At 44.1% G+C, this 16478-nt stretch overlaps 2 protein-coding genes across 2 annotated transcripts; one reads left to right on the top strand and one right to left on the bottom strand.

The window, feature by feature from the left end:
* Nucleotides 1–383: 383 nt before the first annotated feature.
* LOC128503078 (receptor of activated protein C kinase 1) lies at nucleotides 384–3941 on the top strand. Its single transcript, XM_053473092.1, has 8 exons — nucleotides 384–575; nucleotides 1216–1387; nucleotides 1596–1743; nucleotides 1960–2055; nucleotides 2299–2409; nucleotides 2948–3088; nucleotides 3262–3372; nucleotides 3767–3941. Exons 1-8 carry the CDS (start codon nucleotides 467–469, stop codon nucleotides 3830–3832), a joined length of 954 nt encoding a protein of 317 aa, XP_053329067.1. The 5' UTR covers nucleotides 384–466; the 3' UTR covers nucleotides 3833–3941.
* Nucleotides 3942–8923: 4982 nt separating this feature from the next.
* LOC128502987 (receptor of activated protein C kinase 1-like) lies at nucleotides 8924–12275 on the bottom strand. Its single transcript, XM_053472983.1, has 8 exons — nucleotides 12116–12275; nucleotides 11530–11701; nucleotides 10921–11068; nucleotides 10609–10704; nucleotides 9818–9928; nucleotides 9502–9642; nucleotides 9218–9328; nucleotides 8924–9098 (listed from the first exon to the last, which is right to left on the bottom strand). Exons 1-8 carry the CDS (start codon nucleotides 12222–12224, stop codon nucleotides 9033–9035), a joined length of 954 nt encoding a protein of 317 aa, XP_053328958.1. The 5' UTR covers nucleotides 12225–12275; the 3' UTR covers nucleotides 8924–9032.
* Nucleotides 12276–16478: the final 4203 nt, after the last annotated feature.

Genomic DNA, 16478 nt, shown 5'->3' with positions numbered 1-16478 from the left:
AACAGATTAGGAACATTTTGTTGAACGTACAGGAAACAGTCGTCTTGTGAACCAGATCATTTCCTGTTGCTGAAGCGCAACGTGCTGACGCTTGTGTAAACCACTCGTCGGCTGCGGGCGGCCATGTTGTGTGTGGCTGTTGCTCCGCCTACTTAAATTACAACTAATCTACATGTATTGGCGCCTAAATTCACAAAACGATCGTGGTTTGCATTTTTGTTCACAGATTCTTTACTATTACCCTCTTCTTTAGTTTATTGTTAGGAAGAATCCTCACATATGCAGTACACCGCCATCTTGCTATGCCGCGCAGTGACGTAATGACGTCAGACGCCGGCGCGCTCTTTCGCTCACTATATAAGGCTGCCTCTGCGTTGCCTCCGCCTCTCTCCGGTCTTTTTGGGCCCAGCTTTTGCAATCTGCCTCCATCCGGCATCGGTGGAGCGTCCCCGGACTCATCGCAATCATGACTGAGCAAATGACCCTTCGGGGGACCCTTAAGGGTCACAATGGCTGGGTTACCCAAATTGCCACCACCCCACAGTTCCCGGACATGATCCTCAGCTCTTCCCGGGGTGAGATACATGTGTATACACGGGACTTGTCATGTACAATAAGACATTCTCCCCGCCGTGTTGTATTGCTGTGTAATTGTAACCTGTGAATGGTTTCGGGGTATAAATGCCTGTGTGTGATGGGAGTGGGCTCTATGCATCGTTCTATAGAGTTCCACTCTCTCCTCATTCACACCAAGGGTAGAGCCAGAAGGCCTGGGAGGCCATGACTTCATAGGTGCAGCTACTTCAGTAACATGGGGCAAGTTTACTCAACCTCTTGAGTTGTATTTGCCCTGGAGTGGGTAGCAGTCCATGCCACCTAAGGCTGGTGGGGTGGTTGTTTGGTTCTGGAGCTTTTCTGAGCTGCACCATTCTGGGTTGTTAGGACATCAAGATATTCCCAACCGTTCCTCGGCCTCTGAGTTAGAAATGTAGAATCTGCATGCAGTTCGGCCCCATTTGGCCCGTCTGGTCTGCCTGATCAGAGAAGATACAAATCTTAGTGGCGTTTCGGTTAACTTAAGCGCTGCAGCCTTTGTAACAGATCTGTTTTTTGTGATGTTTACTTTCTATGTTTCTTGGGTGTGCCAGCGATGACTTTATGCAGTGTGGTTAAAATCGGCAATATTGTTAATTGTTGCTTGTTTTCCTTGGGCAGATAAGACCGTCATCATGTGGAAACTCACCCGTGATGAAACAAATTACGGTGTCCCTCAGCGCGCCCTGCGTGGTCACTCTCACTTCGTCAGCGACGTGGTCATCTCTTCGGATGGACAGTTTGCCTTGTCCGGTTCCTGGGACGGTACACTCAGGCTGTGGGACCTTACAACGTGAGTATGAGTGATGGAGCGTGCATGCGCGGGATGTGTACGGCGTGGTGGGAGGAGGTACAAAAGTCCCCTTTCCTCGAAATGTTTATGGCAAAGCAGAGGGAAGTTGTGAATCTGTCCCTCCTCCCCCACAGGGTGGCACAGAAACGATTATTCAGAGGGGAGAGGACACTGTCATTGTGTCATCGTGTCAAATGTCCCCCTGCAGTGGCATCACCACCCGACGATTTGTTGGTCACACCAAGGATGTCCTGAGTGTTGCTTTCTCCGCTGACAACCGTCAGATCGTGTCGGGATCCCGCGACAAAACGATCAAGCTGTGGAACACACTGGGAGTGTGTAAATACACCGTCCAGGTAAGAACCGGCACACAAGCCTGTTATATGGTCGCATCCCAAACGCCTCTCATTCCCTATGAATGGAACAAACACTCCTGAGTGTCTTCAAAAGAGACAAATTCAACCCATGCGGACACCCCTGCAATTATGATGGGAACAGAGAGGCGTCTTCATGCCCTCTGCCCGTGATGCAGATCTCCTGCTGCTGTTAATAACCCACTGTCTGTTCCACAGGAGGAATCTCACAGCGAGTGGGTCTCCTGCGTCAGGTTCTCCCCGAACAGCAGCAACCCCATCATCGTATCCTGCGGCTGGGACAAGATGGTGAAGGTGAGTCTGCCTGTGTCTGTAATGTTGGGCTGTCTTTTCTAAAATAAGATGGTATCTTGGCTATCTTTTATATTCTGAAGCCTTTCAGTTGCTTTATGGGCAGTAGAGGGTCAGCAACTATTACGAAACCTTTTTGAAACCCAGCTGCAAGGGAGGGAACGCATTACTTGATGCTGTTAAGCAATAGTCTTAAATGTGAAAAGTGACTGCTGCTTAGATTTACATAAATTGTCTTCTGATCAGGTCTGGAATTTGGCCAACTGCAAGCTGAAGACCAACCACATTGGGCACAGCGGCTTCCTGAACACTGTGACCGTGTCCCCCGATGGATCTCTGTGTGCCTCCGGTGGCAAGGTAAGATATTAGAGCTTTACGTCCAGTGCTTCAGTTTAAAAGTTACTGCTTGGTGTAAGGGGCTGTTCTGTATAGTTTGTGGTGATAATTATGGAGTGAACTGTGGTGCTCTTTCAGCAGCCATCTAACGGTGGGATGGCTGCATCTTGACCCTTGGCACAGACCCATCAGGTTGTTACATGGTACATCATGATTCTGCAGCTGTCTGGCTTATAAATTGGCCCTATACTAGTCTGTCACCAAACATTTATTTAAGGTTTGGCAGCTTAAGGGAAGACGGGCTTGGTTCTCGGTAGATAGTTTATAAGCTGGGCCCCCTATTGCTGGAAAGGATAGATAGTAAATCTTCACAGCTACCGAGGACAGACTATGAAGCGCTTCTTGCTATGAAGGCTGCCTAGTCTGCTGCACACGGATTGTTTGAGGTTCCCTTCGGTGCAAAAACATCTGGCTGAGGATTGACCACAAAGCCTTGTGGACCAGGCTGTCCAGAATTTGGGAGAGTATGTTTAATCTTGTGTTCTTGACTTGTCTGTAGGACGGACAGGCCATGCTGTGGGACCTGAATGAGGGAAAACATCTGTATACCCTGGACAGTGGGGACATCATCAATGCTCTCTGCTTCAGCCCCAACCGCTACTGGCTCTGTGCGGCCACCGGACCCAGCATCAAGATTTGGGTAGGTTTCACACCGTTACTCATTCTACAAAGCACTTCTGCCATGATGAATTCTCTTAATGCCAACTGATGCTAACTGCTGAATCTCAGAGGCTGTTACTGAGCAGGACTGAAGCGTTCTTTCATAAATGGGGTCTGTCCCTTTTTGTTACAATTTCTTTTGTACCCCTGTAGGATCTGGAAGGCAAGATCATTGTTGATGAACTGAAGCAGGAAGTGATCAGCACCAGCAGCAAGGCTGAACCCCCACAATGCACCTCTCTGGCCTGGTCAGCTGATGGACAGGTAATTGAACTTATAAATGTATCCATCGTTCATATTAATGCGTTGAATTGATATTAATGCAGCGAAGAAATCATGGAGTTTTAGTTTAGGGCTAGACACAATTTTGTTAGGGGGATATGCTTGTTTGCCCTGCAAAATGGATAGTGTAGGGCTAAATTCTTGGAACGATTCTCTTTACTGAATATACCCAAAATGTGAATACCATTAAGTCACCAGTAACAAGAGGTTTGTGGGTGTTGCTCATTCAGATGGCGCTGTTTTTTTAATTACATTTGCACCCTTAATGTGCAGTTAAGGCTTGCCTATTGAGCTTGAAACATTCTGTCTTAATGCTTTTCCCTTTATTTTTCTTGTGGGTTTTTAATGACTTTTTTTTTTTCTTGCACCCCCCCAGACACTCTTTGCTGGATATACAGACAACCTTATCAGAGTGTGGCAGGTCACCATCGGCACCCGGTAAATGCCTCAAACACGCAAGCCCTGGAGACTGTAGAATGGCATCTGTTCAAAGTCACCCTCACAGAAGTCTTTAACCATTAATAAAAATAAAAAAGTTGCTAAAAATCTTGTCTTGTATACTTTTAATTTAATAGCTTTGAAACCGACTTAATCCAAAACGTTTCACAAAATGTTGGGATGTCGTGCCGTTGTACGCTAAACGATGGCGGCTGCTGCTATCCAAAACGCTCCTCCATGCGTTTACAGTCAGAGCGGCTTTAGTGTCATCTAGTGGATCTAACAGCAAATACAAACATCCCGTGATCCGTCGGTGCAGATAGTAAGGCCCTCTTTACATGTTATGGTTTGTTTTGGACTCTGTTCTGGTTTTGTCAGGCCCTTTGAATGGACAAGAAGCAGCGCTGGGGAAGCTGTGCTATAAATTAAATTATGGCTGACTGGGGGGGTGGGGGGTGTTTATTGCTGAATGCCTTTTCTGTAATCCCTCTGCAAGTAGTTAGGGCAGAAGGGATGGCTGACATTCAGCAACTAGAAGCATCTAATGTAAAGTTTGGCTGTGTGATCAGCTCCTTATGACAAACATTATGCTGCCTCCTTAACCCTAAAATGCCTGACATACCATATCTACCCGGATGATGCTGGGATCTCTAACGGCTCTCGCCGTTGTGATAAATGCCTGAGGTTGAGGGTTTTTTTTGTTACAGCCTAGTGTGGTCACTGTGACCTTGCTAGAATACATAAAGTAGAAGACCTCTGTCCTGAGAGGGTTGAAGCAGGTGTGTAATTTACATGTATCAGATGTGTCCTATTTGACAGTCATAAAATGCTTGCTTGGGAGACTAAGGGTCTGATGGCCCTTTAGCTGTATCTGCAAAATCTGTTACAGCTGCTGATCCACAGAACATCCGCCAGCTCTGAATGTTGTGAGATCCGGCTCTCTCCTAACCGCCAGCACTCATTCCTGTAAGCAGGAGCTGTTATTCGCTACAGGCTGACTGATTACATGTAGTAAAAAACCAATCAAAACAACGCCAGTGCAAAGATCTCCTTTTATATCATTATCGCTGCTAATCCGCGAAAACTCCAAGACGCGCTCTATTTACCAAGGTGCCGCTATGACGGGGTGCTCTATTCTTACTTTACACTAATGCTTAAAACCCAATGTGTCCTAAACTAGAAAAATAAAATTCCTTTAAATACATTACATCCAAGTTGAAACCATAAGTGATGTAACTTGGGGATGTAACAATTGATACTAGGTAAACTTCCAGAATGAAGCATTGTTCTGTTACCATAGAAACCCATTCATTGCCATCAAATACATTATATATTGCATAGAACAAAACATACACGCTGTATTTCTTAGAACCTTACGGTTAACCAATTTCACTGATTTTTGTATATAAACCAGAGTTGATGTCATATAATGCCGCTCAGCTGTAAGAAAGGTAAGTGAGGAGGGGAAGGCTGGTGACGCTGCTAAGGGCTGCACCGAAGAAACGATCAGCTTTAGTTGATAAAGTAATGCATCAACCGTCAAAATAAACACACATATTCACGCTTGCCACGGACCAGATTAATTCTGACCCGGTATCAGGCATGGACCAGATTAATCCTGACCCGGTATCAGACATGGACCAGATTGAGTCTGACCCGGTATCGGCCATGGACCAGATTGAGTCTGACCCGGTATCAGACATGGACCAGATTAAGCCTGACCCGGCATCAGCCATGGACCAGATTAAGCCTGACCCGGTATCAGCCATGGACCAGATTGTGTCCACTAGTCCAAGTTTAAATGAAACGAGCTGAGTGACCCCAAACTTTTGAATGGTGGTAAGGGGACAGTACCGCTTTCAAACCCAAGTAAAATTAAATGTGAATTTTGAATCTTTTTTTTAAACGTCTCCCTGTGTACAAAGATCAATAAACCACCAAATCAAAATTCTTGCTGAAGCCGTTCCCCTAAAAATGTCTGTTTTATAAACTACATATGGGAAGAGATTACGGGTAACGGCTAACTCTGCGTCATGTTAATTATGTTTGGCGATTGCAAGAGGCAGCGATGTAATAACGTTGATGGTACATTGTTACCGGCTGTCAGAGTAATAGAAATGACACAATAAAATGTAAACATATATGTGTCTCTCCAGGTCCAATGCTCACCCCGGGAAATAGGAGATGCTGATGAGGCGGGATGTGATGGGTCAGTGCTTGAAAGTTATTAAAGACATGCTAAGGAATCTAAGACTGAACAACATCGAGTAGTGGATGTAATTTCAAAATCCATAATTTGCTAAATATGCCAAACTAGAAACTTAGAAATATAGAATTATATACAGGGTGTGCGAGTTGGGCGGCCGCACAGGTCGCCATGGCAGCAGGGGCGCCCCTAGGTGGCCACATGTCCCAGATTGCCCGGATCCCGTGCAGCCTAATTGAAGCATGTTTTTATTTTTTTTTAAATAGACGCGGAGGAGAGAGAGGGACGCTGAGCGGTCTCTCATGAAGTTTTCAGCAACCGCTCGGCGTCCCTCTGTCTCCTCCGCGAGCATCTAGCTCAGTTGCGGTGCCGGCATGTCATGCTGAGCGCCGGAATATGACGTCGTATTCCGGCGCTCAGCAGTGCACTGTGGCAGAGCAGGGAGACAGAGGCCTCGCGATCCCACCGCACGACTTCTGGAAGGTAAGTGAACTACAAAGGGGGGAGAGGGGGTAGAAAGTCAAAAAGAGGGGGAGAGGTAGATAGTGAGAGGGTAATAAGAATATTGAAATAAATAGAGTGAGAATGAGTGAGAGGATGAATGAATTAGTGTGTTGTTGAATTGTGTGAATGAGTATATTTTGGGAGCAGGGGCTCATATTTATATATATATTTATCGGAAGCAGTAATTTGTGTGTAATCTGGTCTGGTCAAGCCGCCAGGGCTGGCCTTTAGGGTGTGCAACCTGTGAGCTATGCCTGTAATTAAGTTTTCTTTATCTATACCTTTAATGTCGAGTTTATGTGAATTCCAATTGATTTATACCTGCAAAACCGGGTTTGTGTGTTATTCAGTTGAGCTGTATCTGCTGTGCTATGTTTCCATGCATTATAATTGTATACCTGCACATTCAGGATTTGTATGTCTGATTCTGTTTATTTGATCTATACCTTCAATGCTGAGTTATGTCATTTTCATTTGATCTATACCAGCAAAACTGGGTTTGTGTGATATTCTTTTGATCTATACCTGCTATGCTATGTTTCCATACATTATTTATGTATACTTGCACATATAGGATTTGTATATTTTATTCAGGTGATGCAAGTGCTGTTCACGTGTTTATTTGATCTATAGTTCACAAGGAGGAAGGAAAAAGAGAGGTGTGGCATAGTGAATGAGGAGACAAAGGGACTCTGGGGATGATTATGGAGGAGAGGACCACTCAAAGTCACGGTAGGGTCAGAAAGAGGGAAGACTTCACTGACTCTCACAGTCAACCCCTAACCAGCCGTCACCGTGGCAAATATTTTTTTGGGCGGCAGGAGTGCAGGGAGTGATTGCATGCTCGGGTGCGTAGAATGGGGCCCAAATTAAAGATTAGCTGTTTTTTTCCCTTATATTTAATGTATATTTTACCAGTTATATATTGTAATAAATATAAGTCAATTATTAATCTCCAAGGACAACAGCTGGCTCCCAATACAGTGGGATTCCTCTTGAGTAAACCAGTTTCAAGGAATTACACTGGGGCAAAACCCAAATGTCCAGGAACTCCCAGTCCATCAAAGGGCTATCTCTCTACCAGGTGGGAACAATAAACAGGAGATCCAATCTACAATCTCCTACAACAAAAGGATTGCAGGAGACAATATCAACATTCCAGAGACCCACCCTGAATTTGCCCTGAGGACCATCAACTTCACTGTGGGGGCAACCTAACTTCTTGGACAAAAGCGATCTCTACAGGCAGCTGGTGCAGGTACAAGATTGTGCCTTCCTAAGGACGATTGGACAAAAACTCAGAAGATGATTGGCTGGGACCGTTTGGGCATGGTGGCTATAAAGGTGTTGTGTGAGCAACAAAGAAAAGAGAAGAAACAGAAAGATATCAAGGTGACAGGGACACCCCATCCTTACATGCACACAGAGTCACTAGCATAGTTAGTGTAGTTAGAGTCATAGAGCCTTGTATTTCAGACGCTTCTCTGTATACTCATATATATGTATTTGTTATTTTAATAAACCCATTGTTTTAAGCCCCTGGTGTAAGTGGAGTTTCATACGACGAGGAATCTGTAGTAGTAAAAGGAAAGCCAGACGGGTGAAGGTTATACATCCCAGGAGTTAAGGGTGCTTTTCTACTTTTGTGCTTGTTTGCACTTGCATATAATCTTTAACTAGTTTGTTACAAGATTTTTTTCCCCCTTTTTTTATGGGATTGGGGGGTGGGCGCCAGAGTAGTAGTCCGCAAAGGGCACCCGAACACTCAGTGCCGGCCCGGATTATATATAGACTGATACAGCCACTTGTGAAAACTTAATTTGGAAAACCAGTTAACATCTCAGCGGATATTGCAGTTGCAAAAGAAAAAACATCATGGTTTTCAGATGCTGTGAAGTATGGACCAAAAGTAATACATTTGGAAAAGGTTGAAAAACCTAAAAGCTTTTTTCCTAATTTTTCTTTTTAAATGCGTCTGGGTATGTTCGTGCATGCGATTATGTGTCTGGGTATGTTCGTGCCCAGAGCATACATGTAAGTAACGTGTATGGTTGTGTTAGTGTCCCTCCCGAGATCAGGCTTTGGATCCCCCCCCCCCCCAATCTACCATCAGAATCTATGGATTGCAAGAAAAACTGAATATGGCAGCAGATTAGACTCGTTGCATTTAGTATCTCAATTAGTCCTTGACCATGTATGTTTTAATTCCCTCACTTTACCACTTCTGATAAAACATTGCTACATGATGAAAACCCCATGCACCGGTACAGAGGAATATAATAAATATATATATTTTTTATTTTTAAGGCGGTGGAGAACAAGTCCTTTCTGCTGTAATGTACATTTTATCCAGCCCCCAAAAATCCACTCTTTCCAAAGACAAAGGCAGTTGAACTCTATAAGCTTTATTGAAAACACTTTCATCTATGTATCTTTACAGCTGGTGTCAAAGCAGATAGAGTCCATACACTTAGGAGGGCATCTGCGCTCAGTCTTAGCGGGTTCCAATGGTGACTTGCCAAACCCTGATCAAATTATCAGTGTATCCAGCGAAGAGTGTCTAAGGGAGAAGAGGAAAAAAACAATGAATACAGGATAGAGGTTGTGAATTTTCATAAATATATATGTGGGGATGGGGAGAGAGGAAGTCTATTCAATATGAAAGAAAAAACCATTTACCTGTCCATCAGCTGACCAGGCCAGAGAGGTGCATTGTGGGGGTTCAGCCTTGCTGCTGGTGCTGATCACTTCCTGCTTCAGTTCATCAACAATGATCTTGCCTTCCAGATCCTACAAGGGTACAAAAGAAATTGTAACAAAAACACACAGACCCTATTTCTGAAAGAACGCGTCAGTCCTGCTCAGTAACAGCCTCTGAGATTCAGCAGTTGGTATCAGTTGGCATTAAGAGAATTCATCATGGCAGAAGTGCTTTCTAGAATGAGTAACGGTGGGAAACCTACCCAAATCTTGATGCTGGGTCCGGTGGCCGCGCAGAGCCAGTAGCGGTTGGGGCTGAAGCAGAGAGCATTGATGATGTCCCCACTGTCCAGGGTATACAGATGTTTTCCCTCATTCAGGTCCCACAGCATGGCCTGTCCGTCCTAGAATCAATAGAATAAGAGGTAACAGAACATGATGGCAGACAAGCATTCGGCCCACCTAGTCTACCCATTTACCCAAGTGCCATAACAAGACCTAAAATATCGCATTCTTGCATAACAAGCCACCACCCCCATTGGCCAAAGCTTTACTTTCCCTGATCACCTATTTCCTTACCTTTCCACCGGAGGCACACAGAGATCCATCGGGGGACACGGTCACGGTGTTCAGGAAGCCGCTGTGCCCAATGTGGTTGGTCTTCAGCTTGCAGTTGGCCAAATTCCAGACCTACAACAAAATTGCATTGCCTTTTAACACATGACAACAAAGGACTAAAATATTAAGTATGGACTAAACTACCAACAGGAAGACACCACTGAATGCACCTGTAATCATTAATAGCAGACACTACGTCCATTATCACCCACTGTGGCGCATGTCATCGATATTAACACAAAACGGGGCAGAACTGTCCATCTTGATTCACTAAAAGGCACTTTCTTGCTCAGTAACAGCCTCTGAGATTCAGCATTTAGCATCAGTTGGCATTTAGAGAATACATCACTGCAGAAAGTGCTGGAAAGCTACGTCGCCCGTCCTCTGTTAATGCTTCATTGTAGAAAAGGTTTATAGACGCTAAGCACTGTGCTACTGGAGAACTGCACTTACAACACACATCGCCATTCACAGCTATAACCCATCTGGATGGGAAAGAAGCAAATCCCAAAACTTCACCATCTCCCATAGTGCGAGTTACCGCGAGTAAGAACACAAACATGGAGGCTGAGGTTATAATATAAAGCCAGCAGGATTAGACATTGTAAGATCAAGTGTGATAATACTGAATAGCACAGCATCAGCTTTCACTGAAAAGCGTGCAAGTTACTAGGGGTGTTAATGGAAAAATGAAGAACCCGCAATTTGTCATCCGAAATTCCCATATAATTTCACAAAATAACCAGACTCACCTTCACCATCTTGTCCCAGCCGCAGGATACGATGATGGGGTTGTTGCTGTTCGGGGAGAACCTGACGCAGGAGACCCACTCGCTGTGAGATTCCTCCTGTGGAACAGACAGTGGGTTATTAACAGCGGCAGGAGATCTGCGTCACGGGCAGAGGGCATGAAGACGCCTCTCTGTTCCCATCATAATTGCAGGGGTGTCCGCATGGGTTGAATTTGTCTCTTTTGAAGACACTCAGGAGTGTTTGTTCCATTCATAGGGAATGAGAGGCGTTTGGGATGCGACCATATAACAGGTTTGTGCGCCGGTTCTTACCTGGACGGTGTATTTACACACTCCCAGTGTGTTCCACAGCTTGATTGTTTTGTCACGGGATCCCGACACGATCTGACGGTTGTCAGCAGAGAAAGCAACACTCAGGACATCCTTGGTGTGACCCACGAAGCGCCGTGTGGTGGTGCCACTGCAGGGGACATGTGACACGATGACACAATGACAGCATCCTCTCCCCTCTGAGGATACTTCTGTCTCACCCTGCAGGGGGAGGTATAAGTTTATATAGTACCCCCTTAAACTACATCTGCTACATCAATTCATCTTTACACAAAGCATGACATAATAAGGCTATATACAGACATGCCAGTCGGCTTCCCTGTAGCCTTAAGGTACAATATTGCAATTTCAAACGCTTGAAAGTTATTTAGGCAAATAACTGCAACATCCGACAATTCTTATGTAATACAATATCAGAACACGGAATATCTAGCCCGTAAGACAAGAACAGCGTAAAAAACGACGATAGCAAAAACAATGTCCATTAGCAGACGCATTAGACCTCAGCGGGGCGTCACATATGTTCACCTCCTTACTCAATGAGGAAGCAGCCTATAGAATATATAGCGCTAGAAGCTTAACACTACTTACGTGGTGAGGTCCCACAGGCGCAGGGTTCCGTCCCAGGATCCCGACAGCGCAAACTGCCCATCGGACGAGATGACCACGTCGCTGACAAAGTGAGAGTGACCGCGCAGGGCGCGCTGGGGGACGCCATAGTTGGTCTCATCACGAGTCAACTTCCACATGATGACGGACTTATCTGTGACGAGAAGAAAAGTTATAGCCCCATAAAGTATTACATACATTCCATAATGACAGAAAAAAAAATTAACAAAATAATCTCACTTGTGTTGCTTTGCTGGCACTCAAGACCCAGATCTGCAGCTATTCACATATACTAGATTTTTTTGCATCAAGTGTATATGGACCCACATTTTATATTATACACATACATACACACACACACACACACACACGATCCTTAAGGGCACAAAGCTATATGACTTAAGGGCACAAAGCACACACCAACAATGAAAAGTTCTGTGTATGTACATATATATATATATATATATATATATATACATACACACACATACATACATATATATAAATAAATACACATATAAACAGTATATAAATGGCTACCCTCCCCCATAACACACGAGCTCCTCACCCCGGGAAGAGCTGAGGATCATGTCAGGGAACTGCGGGGTGGTGGCAATCTGGGTAACCCATCCATTGTGGCCCTTTAGGGTCCCCCGAAGTGTCATCTGCTCAGTCATGATTATCACGATCCCGAGCACACTGCACCGGCGGAGGATGGAAGGAGATCACCGGCGACAACCCGGCAGCGGCCTAAAAAAAAAGGTAGGAAGGTTGGAGGCCTGGCTTTTTATACTACGTGAGCAATATTGCAACGTCATCACGTCATGGGAGGAAATCCTTCGGCTCGCCAACCACAATAGGGCGCCTTCCTTATTGAGTAAAAACTTTATTAATACCGCGACGTCTATGCAACAGGTTACAGGAAGCTGCCAATGGAGTTATGCTTATCATTACCTCATCATACAGTAACAACTTTATTAGTACCAAATGGTTACCACTCACATTGGTGTTTAGGTTCTAATAAAGCTGTTACAAACAGACTTTACATCTCAGTGTTTGTACGTAAAGCACGGGCGCCGGTGCTTTAAGGCTGTCGCTATATTATCTTTATTATAATGTCAGCTTTAAAAGTTTAATATATGGAGAATTTTATACTTAAGTTAATTTTATAGGTTGCTTTTGTAGGGTTACCTGAGACAAGGATACCTACAGCGCTGTATACAGTAATAACCCGCCGGTGCTGTATACAGTAATAACCCGCCAGTGCTGTATACTGTAATAACCCGCCAGTGCTGTATATAGTAATAACCCTCATCTCTGTACACAGTAATATCCCCCCAGTGCTGTATACAGTAATAACCCCCCAGTGCTGTATATAGTAATATAACCCCCCCCAGTGCTGTATACAGTAACATAACCCCCAGCGCTGTATTTAGTAATATAACATTAATATCAGTTAGTGACAAAAACCTGGTTTTATCTCATTTTGTTCCAATAAACCTCCTTTATCTGCAGACCAGATGGCCACCATTGTTGTCAGTCATGCAATAGTAGAAAAATAGGGGATTATTAGTATCTTTTATTTACATAGCACCAACTATTCCTGCAGAGCTTCTTACAGTCCCTACATTCAAAGGATCTAACAAAACTAGAACTGACTGACTAATGCGAACTGATACATTAGGTAAGGGGGGCCCTGCCCTAATTTTACAATCTAGAGAATTAATTGTTAATGGCTTATATATGATTTGATTTATATAATGGATATCGCATTTAAGCAATTAATTAGGCATACGGGTCATACCTTGTGCTACAATGCATTAAAAGGGTGCTTGTGCTACAAATGAGCCTAAATGTAATTCCTTTAAGGTGTATAGTATGATCTGATTCATCTCTGAGCATGTGTTCCACAACTCTGACAGCCTGTTAAAGGCCGCATCTATAATAAATGTCATGCAGGTGTTTGGGGGCAAATGTCACATCCCAACAGGGCAAACAGAATTAAATAGAATAATGCCGCTCACCAATTGTAAATTACATGTCCGCAATCCGGATTTTTTTTAACCGTCATATGTTCAAGTAACACTGCAATCCTCCTTTTATTAAAACAAATCAGTAAATGAAATTTTAATTAAAGTACCACTTTTATCACTTGGAATAAATATTTGTATGGTATTTATCTGTTTAAAGATATGTTGGCTTGCAGTTCCACATTTGGCCACGAGAGGGAGCTCAGAATTAAAAATAATGATTATTTCGATCGTGGTGTGTTGGAATGCGACAAATGACAAAACGTCACGGTGACATCACTTTTCTCCCCACGCACCTGAGCCTTGGCTTTGAATTAAGTCTTAAAATGCCTTCGTTATTCTTGTCTGAGAATTGTGTACAGTACATGGTGCACAACAACTATTTGTGAAACGACCCTATTACATTTATATATGTAGTTTCACATACATGAAAACGACGTTCACAACATATCACAATACTTGTAATGTCACAATTACCTACTAGGAACGGTCATGGTCTTTACAATGATCTCAGACAGATCCTCCGGATCACACAGTCTGCTGAATCCTTCCTTATCTATTCTGATTTAATGATATCAAAGCACCCCAACTATTACCAGTACACATGCTTGGGAACTCTCCTTGTTGTGCCTGGAGATTCCAGGTAGCGGGAGCCACGTTCTGACACCCCCCCCGACGTCAGCGGGACTTCCTTCCCGCATCCCGCAAGGACCCTTAAAGTTCCCACTAATACTGATTTATCACAAGAGAATTCCCTGCTTAAATACAGATGATTTTCTTCAGAATATCTTATATGTACCCCCTGACAAGTCATGGTTTCATAAAGAGCTGTTATCTGTGTGATGGACCATTGAAGGGTTAATATGAAAAGACTCTTTGGAAGGTGTTATCGTTGAGCAATGTACATGATATTTGAAAAGTTTTAAGGAAGTAACAGGTATTAATGTCATATCTGAGCGATGAAGGTTTTTTCCGCGTTTCCATACGTCTGTTTTGTACAGAAACACTGGGTGTTGACTGCCATCACTGGATCACTTTATCACATTTGCCAAGACTTGCCTGTTACATGCATCCGCTTAACCCTATGAGTTCTGGGGTTTGGGACCCACGTTCCCCTCTGGACCCGAGGCTAGGTGGACTGGGGCACAGTCATGCTGGAATAGAAAAGAATCTTCCCCCAACTGTCTTGGTGTGCTGAAGCATTAAAAATTTCCTTCATTGGGAGTAAGCGGCCCAAACCCTGATTTTAATAATTAAGAGGTGTGTCCCAATACTTTTGTCCATGTAGTGGTGCACACAGCAAGGTCCATAAAGACATGATTTGATGAGTCTGGGGAGGAGGAACTTGACCGGCCGCACAGAGCCCTGACCTCAACCCCATGGAACACCTTTGGGATGAACTGGAACGGATTCCGAGCCGGGCGTCCCGTCTGACATCAGTGTCTGACCTCACAAACGCTCTACTGGATGAATGGGCAAAAATTCCCACAGAAACATTTAAAATCTTGTGGAAATCCTTCCCAGAAGAGTGGAAGCCGTTATAGCCACAGTGGGGGACCAAGTTCATATTAATGTCCATGTATTTAGAATGCGATGTCATAAAAATCCCTGTTGGTGTAATGACCAGGTGTCCCAATACTTTTGTCCATATAGTGTAACTGTTGGTGTGTAGTGGGCGTGGATTTTTTTATCAATTCTTAAAGAATGTGAAGAATAAGATCTTAGAACGCATTTAAAGGGGCAGAAACCAAAAGGACACCGATGATTTCTAGGCTGACAGGGCCCTCCACCTTGTGGGGGACATGGTGTTTAGTCCTGGTCGCTCCCATCCGGTCCCACCATTACCATGTACATCCTTCTCCCACTCGTGGCAACATCTGCCCATTATTGTTGGTGTTCGTCAGGCCCAACAGGGCTGATTTTCATCATTTTAATGCCAGGTTGATAGTTTTGTTCTTTTTTAACAGCTCGGCTGTTGGCAAGGGAGAGCTGGCACCTTCTGGCAAATAAAGCCAAATGTAACTAACACACAAACTCACTCACACACACTAACCTTACGCAGAAGTAAGAGCAAAATGACCCCACACACACACCGAGCCCAAATTGGACTGGTGCTTTCTGAGGAACTTGGACTGGCCAGGAAAAATTGCCCCAACAGCCTCCTAAACAAAGAATGCGTAGTATAAACATACTTAAATATGCAAAACAGCCAAAATAGCTTAAGAAGGAAATATATTTAAAATTTATATTTATATCCGCAAACTTCTACAATGCGGGATATTTTGTGTGATTTACGTCTCTGTCACGGGATGGGGTATGATTCATTCATTGTGGTTTGAAACGTAAGGTTCTTACAACATAGAATGTCAGCTGCTAGAACACTGCGGGCGAAACATAATTGACAAATGATGAACCTGTCAAACTGTATTATGTGACGATGACGTGTAAATATTTTTCTACATGTTATCTATTGCACTCTCTCCCATTATTCGCAGCTTAGTATCTCGTTACTTTCAATTTAATGGGATTGCGTCACTTTAATGAACAATACCTAGAAGTTTTACAGGGACTTTTTAAGTAGCTTTGTGACGGATTGAAAGATGTTTATGTAGTAAAGCATTTAGAGGATATTTCCCTACCCGTGCGCCGTACCTGGCTCGTCTGACTAAGAACCTGAGCTGTGCATCGACCTATGGCTTGTGTGACTACCCGTTTAGTGTACCGTACCCGACTCTGTCTAACCATCCATTCTGCATTAACCCCTGGCCTTCTGTATCCTCCATCTGTGATTCCAGCCTGTACGTTACTTATATAGGTTTCTGGATCGAACTTAACTTGGCTACACCTGAGCCGCCTCACTGTTGGGATCATCTAAGCCCCCGTCTGCTTATCTCGGGGTCC

Source organism: Spea bombifrons, chromosome 8 (assembly GCF_027358695.1).
Source record: "Spea bombifrons isolate aSpeBom1 chromosome 8, aSpeBom1.2.pri, whole genome shotgun sequence".
Lineage (NCBI taxonomy): Eukaryota > Metazoa > Chordata > Amphibia > Anura > Pelobatidae > Spea > Spea bombifrons.
The sequence above is the reverse complement of the archived record's forward strand: the minus strand, read 5'-3'. Positions and strand labels throughout refer to the sequence as shown.